This window comes from Montipora capricornis, chromosome 8, assembly GCF_036669925.1.
Source record: "Montipora capricornis isolate CH-2021 chromosome 8, ASM3666992v2, whole genome shotgun sequence".
In the NCBI taxonomy this organism is placed as follows: domain Eukaryota; kingdom Metazoa; phylum Cnidaria; class Anthozoa; order Scleractinia; family Acroporidae; genus Montipora; species Montipora capricornis.
In genome coordinates this window covers 5,362,514-5,372,513 of record NC_090890.1, presented here as the reverse complement: position 1 = coordinate 5,372,513, position 10,000 = coordinate 5,362,514, and the positions used below count along the sequence as shown (strand labels likewise).

The window sequence follows — 10,000 nt, the reverse complement described above, 5'->3', positions numbered from 1 at the left end:
TCCCAGCTTCAACAGTTTACGCAGCTTGTCGTGGTGCAATGAAGAACTTCATACCCCCAACATTTCCGATCAAATCACTAGTTTAGTCCCTTTTTTCCATTTCGACCTCTGAGAAGTGTTCAAGCCAATTAACACTGAAATGTCTGTAAAATAAAGGATCGCACATGCGGTAGTGCCATGAAATACAACATGCGGCACCGTCGACCGATGCTCATCCGAGCAGCCGATTCTGTTGGGATTGTACCAACTTGTATGACAACAACTGATGTATCTAGAAATCGCTTTGCTCATACCAATTCTCTTGTGTCGCCTTCCTCTCTACAGCGGTTTTGTCGAAGAGAAGATGGGCTCAAAATACGTGGAGAATCGTCAAGTGGAGTTTGCAAAGTCGTATGAGGAGAGCGGGCCTGGAACGCCAATCTTCTTCATCCTTTCCCCAGGTGTGGACCCTTTGAAGGACGTGGAGGCCTTGGGGAAAAAAATCGGTTTCACCATTGATAACAAAAACTTCCACAATGTTTCTCTAGGACAGGTGAGTAACGGACGCATTGCGTTTATGTTGTTTTGTTCTATGTACCCGCATTTTGAGACGCGATATTTTTAAAAGTGTTCAACAGATGAAAAAGGCGTTCAAGTTTGGTGCGAGTGTTTCCTCGCTCGTTCGCGTAAGGAGTTCAGTCTTTTTCCCGGGCGCTTGGTATACCGGCTGTTTTCTCTCGTCTATTTTATTTTATTTTATTTTATGTAGTAAGACGACTGACATTTAACGTGTTTCTTTGTTAGGGTCAAGAAATCGTTGCAGAGCAGAGTCTTGACTTGGCGGGAAAGGAAGGACATTGGGTTATTTTGCAGGTAAATAAAATCCTTATGACATAATTGCCAAAGTCACTCGCTTTTTATGAAATTTACGCAACATTGTATTTGTAGGTTCTATAGTTTGTGTTATTTCGATCTTTTGATATTTACATTCAGTCATTTATTTTCCCCTTTCTCAATCTATTCTGTTTTTACGCGGGTCGATAATGTTTCGAATGCTCTTGCAGTGAGAGAAGCACTAATTACGGGACAAAAATTGACCAGTTTGACGGACGTAAAATGTAACCAATCTCGGGCTTAATACTTGACAGCTAAGCAGCTTTTTCTTGCCGTTTTCCTAGAATATCCATCTTGTAAAGAAGTGGCTTCCAACACTGGAGAAAAAACTAGAGGCTTACAGCGAAGGAAGCCATGAGAACTATCGAGTATACATCTCGGCTGAACCCGCAGGCACGCCCGAGTCTCATATCATCCCTCAAGGAATTTTAGAGTCCTCGATCAAGATTACAAATGAGCCACCCACAGGAATGCAGGCCAACTTACATCAGGCGCTCGACAACTTTAACCAGGTCAGTACAACAATTTGGTAGATTTGTGTTGTACATGCGGTTCTTATTATACCGGAGTACATTCGAGTTAGGGTCTTGGATGAAGTTCACTCAAGTAACTTAGCTCGCTGTCACCCATTTTATGCTCTTTCGGTGGGGTTCCGCCTTGAATTGGCTGACATGTAATACTCGAAAGAAATACTCGAAACGAAGAATTTAATTTTCTACATTCCAGAAACTAGGGATTAATGAACGTAGAGACGAACATTTAAAATACATCGTAAAGGTATCCTAGATACAGTACTTTCATTCTGAGTATATGATAATTTCCTCATAAAAATCTGCAGCAGGACTGACCAAATGGTATGAGCACTGCCTTTCACCATTATGTCGTGGGTTGATTCCCGGAGTTGGCGGCTCAAGTTTGGCTTGAGTCAAGTTTGTTGGTTCTCTACTCTGCTTGGAGTGGTTTCCTCCGTATTTTTCTGCTTTTCTCTCTCGTTGAAAAGAAAAACACCAACTTTTGATTTGTAATGAAGGAGGTGGTAAAAGCATGAAGAGGTGTGTGTCCTACATCAATGATGACTCAGGGATCACTCGCAAAAATTTCGAGTTCTCCTTTGTGGGAATCCAACCAACGACCTTCCGATTACTAGTTCGCATGCTCTACCGCTGAGCTATAGGAGTCTCTTTGAAGCGAGGCCATTAAACTTGGTTAAGGTCACAATTATTGTCCCGCTGTACTAACAGGACTGAATGTGTCGAAATGACGCATTTTTTTCTTTCTGGACTCCTACAAAAAAGCAAGCAATTTTTTTCCCGAGTATCCGTAAACACGAAGACGCTCTATAAAAGGGATGGCTTTAAGCTCTGATTTTGTTGGAATCCATTCAAGCACGACAGATTATCCAAGATGGCAATCAACTGACAGCAACACCAAGAAGGAATGATTTCAGGACGAAAAAAAGTGACTGGGAGTTTTAAGCAAGAACGATAAATAACATCTTTCAACATGTTACAGACACTTTCCCGTTAGGGGCCTTATTATTGCACAAATTATTACAGAGCTTTGTATGCGTCCACGGTTGAGTGCTATATCATCTGCATGTGTCTAAGGTACCACGCCTTTTCTAAAAAAGTACATCGCTCCATCTAATTTGATTTCCTTTCACTTACAGTCTTTCGGATTTGTAGAGCACTTCTGCTGGGGTATATATATGAGCTTTAAACTTCGATAAAATGATTGTTATTCTTTTTCTTCTTGTGATATTTTCGTTCCTTTTTAATAGGCAACAACCATTTGTTCTTTGGAAACCTACATAGCGCAATTTATCGACTTAACTAATATGATTTTTTTTCGGAATGGCCTATTTAACATGACGTTGTTTTTGTTTTGTTTTTAGGACACACTTGAAATGTGCGCCCGAGAGAATGAATTCAAGAGCATACTGTTCGCTTTGTGCTATTTCCACGCATGCGTAGCTGAGCGCCGTAAGTTTGGACCTCAGGGATGGAACAGATCTTACCCATTCAACACTGGTGACCTGACCATCAGTGTAAATGTACTTTATAACTACCTTGAGGCCAATGCCAAGGTGAGCGAAACTGATAGGCCGATCTTTGTTTACTTCGGCACTTTTTGGCTTAACAAAGAACGCCGTTTTGTCACTACGAGAGAATTAAAATGGCACTAAGGTAAAATTCTGTAGTTTTATTCCCAAAACCCGAAAATGTCCCTTTTGACTGAAGGCTAGTTTTGCCTGCATGGCCTCATACACCGTAAGACTTTTTGAGCCGGCCACATTTGCTGGAGAGAATAGGCACTCAGACCACAAAGCCGGGAACTCAGTGTCGTGCTCTTTGTTGTTATGTAAGTGAATACTTTAAAATTTCAAAGAATTTTACAAGCAAGAGTTTTGTGACGGGGACTAATTGTCCGAGAAAACTTGAAAGTCCAGTCATTTGCGTACGAGATAAGAAAGGCAGCACCTTTTGCTTGAGACCGTGCGGGTCGCAAACCCGCGACCTCATGGGACGAATATTCAATGGGCTCGCGTTTGAGCCATATTTACTACATGGTGGAAATATGGCGACACAAGATTGAGAATCGCGAGCTACGCTTGCTCCGTAGAAGTCAGCTCAGACATAGTTGTGAGTGCAGTGTGAAAGGAAAAAGGAAACTGAGGAAAGGAAAGGAACTTTATTTAAGTGTCTAATCTTTTAGCGCTGTAGCACTAATTTGGGACACTGTAAATTGAAATTAAGGGAAATCGATTCAAAATTTGGTTTTTTTGGAGAGGGGAAAACCGGAGTACCCGGAGAAAAACTTCTCGGAGCAGATTAAAGAACCGACAAACTGGATTAAGAAGTGGATTGTGTTTTTTGTCTCCTCGTTCAGGTTCCATGGACTGATCTGCGTTACTTATTCGGTGAGATCATGTACGGAGGACACATTACAGATGACTGGGACAGAAGGCTGTGTAAAACCTACTTAGAGGAGTACATGAAACCCGACATGGTAAGAGTGTTGCAAACGTCACCATAGTTTCTCGGAATTTCCAATGTCCAACCATTTGCACATGAATCTCTTGGCAAACTCAAAGCTTTATGGAGAAATTAAGCGTCGCATTTGTGTCATCGCGTTTACATGAAATTGCAAAATTGCGAAGAGTAGGCTACTGTTTGTCCTAAAAACACAGATATGTCCAGAAATGCAGGTAATTAGATGCACGGCTCGGATTTCAATAAGCGTAACCCCTTTCTCCTCTCTCAGAATGTCTCGTCATACAGACTTTCCCCAAGGGCTTCTCCTCGAGTAAGGACTGATAAACAGCTGCATTTACCCTAAGCTAAAAATGACGCTAACCCTAACCTTATTGTTGGAAATAGGTAGCAAATGCTTAGACTTAAAGGGACACATCGTCTTATATGTACAACTTGAGCGCGAAGTGAAGTTTTCGTAATAGCCATAGGCTAATGAACTTGTGGTCCTCAATAAGACCAAATCACAACACCGGGATCAGTGTGGGGGATCTTTAACGTCCCACAGGGTCGGGTTGTGAGACGGGGCCTGTGGTTTATAGTCCTTATGCGAGAAGACTAGAGAGTTCAACCATTTTGAGATGACATTACAAAGACAGCACTTTCTCCTCAGTTATTTCAAGATCCTGAGTGTTGGTCCGTCCTTCGTCGAACTCACGACCTCCCGCATGGCAGCCCGGTGCTCACTGAACCAACGTAACTGAGCCACTGTTGCATCTAATTACTCGCGTTTATGAAAATTCCCTCTTTCTTACTCAGTTGTCTTTCTCCTTTGAGAAGTTGCTCGTTGCTCAGGCAAGAAATGAATACACATTTCGGCCGGGCGTTTGCCGTTTGCTACAAACGTGATGGTAAATCCCGCTAATCTCTCAATTGTGTTTATGTTTGCAGCTTGAAGGAGAGATGAACCTTGCACCGGGATTTCCTATCCCTCCAAATTCGGACTACAAAACCTATCACAACTACATCGACGAAGTGTTACCAGCCGAGAGCCCTTACCTATACGGTCTGCACCCTAATGCTGAGATCGGCTTCTTGACGGCTACTTCGGACAATCTCTTCCGTACCGTTTTGGAAATGCAACCCAGGGATGCAGGGGCCGGGGGCGGTGGGGGTCAGACCAGAGAGGAAAAGGTGGGTAATCCTTCTATTTTCACATTTTTATTCATTCATCCTGTAATTCCGTAGTAAATGTTTAGCCCGCAACGAGACCATTTGATAATTTATCATAAGAAGTGATTTTCGCCCCTTCTCTTCAGGCAGTCCGCCATCTTGGATGAGTCGTGGAAGAGGGGATTACGTTACAGGAAGGGGAAGAGCTATCCATTTTAATAGGCAGGGTCCTTGTTTAATAGTGTGACCATTTATCGTGGGTGGTGACACAGGCATCTCGCTACTTGCACAATCCCATAGTGCAATCCGTTTTGGGGGGTTCTTTACATAAAAATCGAAGTCATAGAAGAATACTAACTGTGGGTCGACCTCAAATACGACCCATGAATCGCAGTGTGGAATTGTTTATTATAATCCTCTGTTGAGTGAAGTGAGAGAGTGCTTTGTCAATTCCCTTGAAGGGCTCGATAACCCAATCCTCAGGGATCATTTTACCAATTCGAAGGTAAATAACGAACAAAAATGGAATTCGCTTGAAAGATTTTTCAAACTGTCTTTTTACATGTTTTCCAAACAGGTCAAGCAGGTTTTGGATGAAATCCTTGAAAAGCTGCCTGACGAGTTCAACGTGCAAGAGATGATGGCTCGTGTCGAAGATCGCACACCGTACACTGTGGTCGCATTCCAGGAGTGTGAGCGGATGAACATCCTCACCAGTGAGATCAAACGATCCCTGAAAGAGTTGGACTTGGGTTTGAAAGTAAGACCGGCTTCGTTAAAAATTTAGACTCCCCTTTACCCTCGAGTTTCATTTGATTTCGTTAACGGTTAATCCCTCTTCTAAACTTCTTCTAGATGTGTCGCTGCCTTGCTCGTTGACTTTTCAGACCTTAAAGAAGAGACATACTTCTCGTTTTTTTGCTCTTGGTTTGTTTCTCAGCAGACATCTTTATGTTTTGCTCTGGGGAAACTCTGAAATTGAGGCTGCTCTCTTTTCAAAACAAATCACCCAACTGTGATGAAAACACGAGATCAGGAATATTTTTGAAACGTCTTATCTATACAATTCATGCGATGGTCATCAAAACTGAGCTCATGTCGGTCTTTTGATGACAAGACGTGTATCCGAATTTTTTCTTTGTAGGGTGAACTGACCATCACCGCTGACATGGAGGAATTGGGCAATGCACTCTTCCTGGATGATGTCCCCGAATCCTGGACGCGCCGTGCTTACCCGTCCATGTCAGGGCTGGCCGCATGGTTTGTGGACTTGTTGCTGCGAATCAAAGAGTTAGAGAGTTGGACTTCGGATTTCTGTTTGCCCAATGTCGTTTGGCTCTCAGGTTTCTTCAATCCTCAATCTTTCCTTACTGCCATTGAGCAGTCCATGGCGAGAAAGAATGAATGGCCATTGGACAAGATGGCTTTGCAAGTAAGTGCTGTCGCTCGTGTGCTTTATCCATTTCCTTCTGGCCCCAGTTGCTCCAAGGGCGGATAACTTTAACCATTGGATACGTCATTATCCACAGTGTCCAGAGTGAAAAATATACTTAACGTTAAATGTTGGCCAAGAGTTTTCTTACACTCCTTTTAAGTAGATGTGCTTAGAGTGTGCATATTCACAGCTAGGAGGGTAAAATACTGAAATCTTTGCAGAGATTGAAACTGAAGGATATTGACTTATCCACTGGATAAAGTTGAACAACTGGTGCCTATCAAATGAAATGAAACCATGTTGTCTCGCAGTGATGAGCGCAAATTTCTATTGCGTCGAGAAGCCTGAAATTTTTTCAGGACTTCAACGGGATTTGAACCCGCGACCTCGCGATACCGGTGCGATGCTCTAACCAACTGAGCTATGAAGCCACTGACGTTGGGAGCTGGTCACCTCTGAGTTCACAACTTCCCGTGATAAGTAATTATGAGTGAAAGATATATATGAAATACATCATATATTGCACTGCAGAGTGCACCCGCAGTGCAATATATGATGTATTTCATATATATCTTTCAACTGGTGCCTAATATACAGAAAGTCGTCTTAACAAGGGCGTTTCCACACCTTGCTGTAAGGGGGAGGTTAGGTTAGAATTGTCACGGGGCCAACGCCTTGACCTGGCCAAGGGCCTGCAATTTGTCTAAACGAAATTAGGGTAAGCTTCCCTTGATGCTTTCAACTGTATACCGTGAAGAGCTCTAGATATATTACCTGTGTGTTTTATTAGGTGGATGTAACAAAGAAGAACAAGGAAGATTTTAACAGTCCACCCAGGGAAGGCGCCTATGTACACGGGCTGTTTATGGAAGGCGCACGTTGGGACACACAGACAGGCATGATTGCTGAATCAAGGCTGAAAGAGCTTACTCCTGGTATGCCTGTGATGTTTGTTCGGGCCATACCAGTGGACAAACAGGAAACCAAGAACGTGTACGAGTGCCCTGTTTACAAGACAAGACAGCGAGGCCCTACATATGTGTGGAACTTCTTTCTTAAGACCAAGGAGTCTCCTGCCAAGTGGACTCTGGCAGGAGTAGCTCTGCTGCTGAGCTGTTGAAACGCGTACATTGGGTGTTTATATATGTACCGTTGACAAGGGTCTTTTTTTGTCTGGTTCTTTGATGATTTTTTAGCATATCTTAGCGTTTAGAACTGATTTCGAAATTCGCAAGAAATGTGTGTAAAATTTCGGTGTTAATCTTCAATGTCACTTATTTTGGTCGTTAGCTTGCTAATTGTATTATCTGAAGATTCTGTGTTATCGCTCCAAACGAATCTTGATTTCCACAAACTTAAATCGCTTTCTGCTTGGTTAGTGATATCTTTGAAAAACATTAGGATTATGTTCTCCTTCTTTCTCTCATACTTGCAAACATGCGTGTCATCTTTGAGAATTATTCGGATTTGTACTCACTCTCAACTCGCTCACCAAGTGGCATTGGAAACTGATTTCGTTTCGTAGCACTTTCGAAGTGTGAAAATATTTATGTGTATATATTGCTTGTGAAATAAAAACGAGTCTGATTTAATTTTGTGTTAATTTGCGCGGCTAGAATAGCTTCCAGTGGAGTCAGCGGGCTCGGCGATGATGGAAAACTTTTCTCAATAAAAGAATCGTAATCCATTTTCAGGTGCAAACTTAGGCAGTGTTGAACACAGTTGCCATCATTGCCAAAGAAAGCTTCCGAGAACATTTTGCTTAGTTGGTTGAGCATCGGAGCGCGGTGCGGGAAGTCGTTGGTTCAACCACAGCCAGACCAAGATTCGGCGCCTTTTAAAGGGGGTCCTACGGGCCCGGTTGCTATGTAAATTTCCATCGGCCATTTTTCAGGTCGAAGAGCGACAGGCAATAGACACCCCGCTTGGCCATATGTGGTTTATTGTTGAACACTCCCATGGTCTGAAAATAATAGCGTTGCGAACATTCTTTTTTCGCTCGAAACCTGCGCTTTTACTCGGATGAGGATTGCCACTAGTTAGCCATGCGCATTCTTTGCATGTCAGTTCAAATTAAACGATTCCACCATTCAGATTTCGTTTCTTCTGTTTTACGAGTTTCTTGAACAGTCATTGTTCTAAACTGAGTTTCAGCCCTTCGTGAGGGGTAGGGGTCCCCTTCTAAGAAAAGTCTGATACTCGTGCTATCATGATTTACCCACCGACTGACAGTTTGCATTGTCGTCCTGCCATCACTTCGACAACGCAAACGAATCGTGACAAGAAAATTAAGCGCATTTACCTCTCTTCGACGAATTCTCGTTAACATTTTACTAATGTGGTGTTATGTACAACACTGAAACCAAACGGCAAATTCTCTGGTAACTTTTTCGGGTTGGATATGGTCTACACCCCACACCGCTCCCCAAGACTCCCATGGTACGACATGGCTCCTTTTACCCTCTGAGGTAACTGGAAAGGCCTGGAGCACTCCTTTATTTTTCGGGGTCCTCGAAAACCAGAGCTTTCTTTAGCTTATCCTCGGGTTGTTTGGGTTTCTTGTTCAAATGTTACAACCTCCTTCCCAGGGCATTTCTCTTCACTGGTTTCATGCCCGAGGGAGCCCCCATTGTAAAATCGTTTGGCGTTAGACAGGTGTTAGGGTTGAACGGGAAAGGAACCAATTATTTCTGGGCTTTACGGCCGGGAGAATAATCCTTTTTATTAAAAACTGGATCATTGGATAATGCAATTCGAGAGTTTTGAGTGGCTAAGCCATTATACCATGATCTACAAACACGGCAAGCATATGCGTGATTTTTTGGGCCTTTTTATTTTTATTGTAGTCTAGTTTTCTATATTTTGGGGGCGTTTTTAATAAAACAATTATTCCACTCGCGCTTGTTGGATATGAGATGATTATAGCCTCCTCGGCGTTACGCGCCTCGTTGGCTATCTATCATCTCATATCCAACGCGCGCTCATGGAATAATTCTTAATTATTAAATTTTTAACCTCTGTTAATGCATTTCTCGTACTCCGATTGGTTCACTCAATCTCAGTTATCAGCTCATATACCTTCCTTTGACCTTATATGGCAATTGATTGCGCTAAGTGTTTGCTAAGCTAAAACTTTTTCACCGGAAAGCGAAAAAAGCAACAAAAAAAACCTTTTTGTGGAAAGTTTGGATCAGTTCCGACGATTAGAAGTACGCGAAAAGGCAAGGAGTGTTTTTGTGATGGTAGCGTTTTTGACTACGGTAGCGCCTCTATTAGTGCAATGAAAACTAGGGATAGTCTATAGTTCTGAATTTTTTTCCTTGCTCTTGTTCATGTGGTAAGCACACTAGTACAGAACGCATGCGCATTCGTAAAATACGTATTAAGAAAAAAAAATTGCAAAAACTCGGTTTGGGGTCCCCCGTGCTACTTTCGATCCAAAGAGGGAGAGATTAATCGGTCCCTGAGCCATACGTGATTAACCCCTTGACTACGGTAGCGCCTCTATTAGTGTAATGAAAACTAGGGATAGTCTATAGTTCTGAAT

General features: G+C 42.6%; 2 protein-coding genes across 2 annotated transcripts in view; both read left to right on the top strand.

Annotated features, from left to right (window-relative positions):
• Positions 1 to 8,045, top strand: part of LOC138060441 (dynein beta chain, ciliary-like) — a 42,170-nt gene extending 34,125 nt beyond the window's left edge. Inside the window, 9 exon segments of the mRNA XM_068906208.1 lie at positions 325 to 532; positions 784 to 852; positions 1,158 to 1,385; positions 2,768 to 2,959; positions 3,763 to 3,882; positions 4,797 to 5,039; positions 5,596 to 5,778; positions 6,163 to 6,450; positions 7,244 to 8,045. Of these exon segments, the coding sequence (XP_068762309.1) occupies positions 325 to 532; positions 784 to 852; positions 1,158 to 1,385; positions 2,768 to 2,959; positions 3,763 to 3,882; positions 4,797 to 5,039; positions 5,596 to 5,778; positions 6,163 to 6,450; positions 7,244 to 7,573 (1,861 nt within the window). The 3' untranslated portion in view covers positions 7,574 to 8,045.
• Positions 1 to 10,000, top strand: part of LOC138013609 (tetratricopeptide repeat protein 28-like) — a 116,557-nt gene that overhangs the window by 61,728 nt on the left and 44,829 nt on the right. The gene's annotated exons all lie outside the window — the stretch shown is intronic.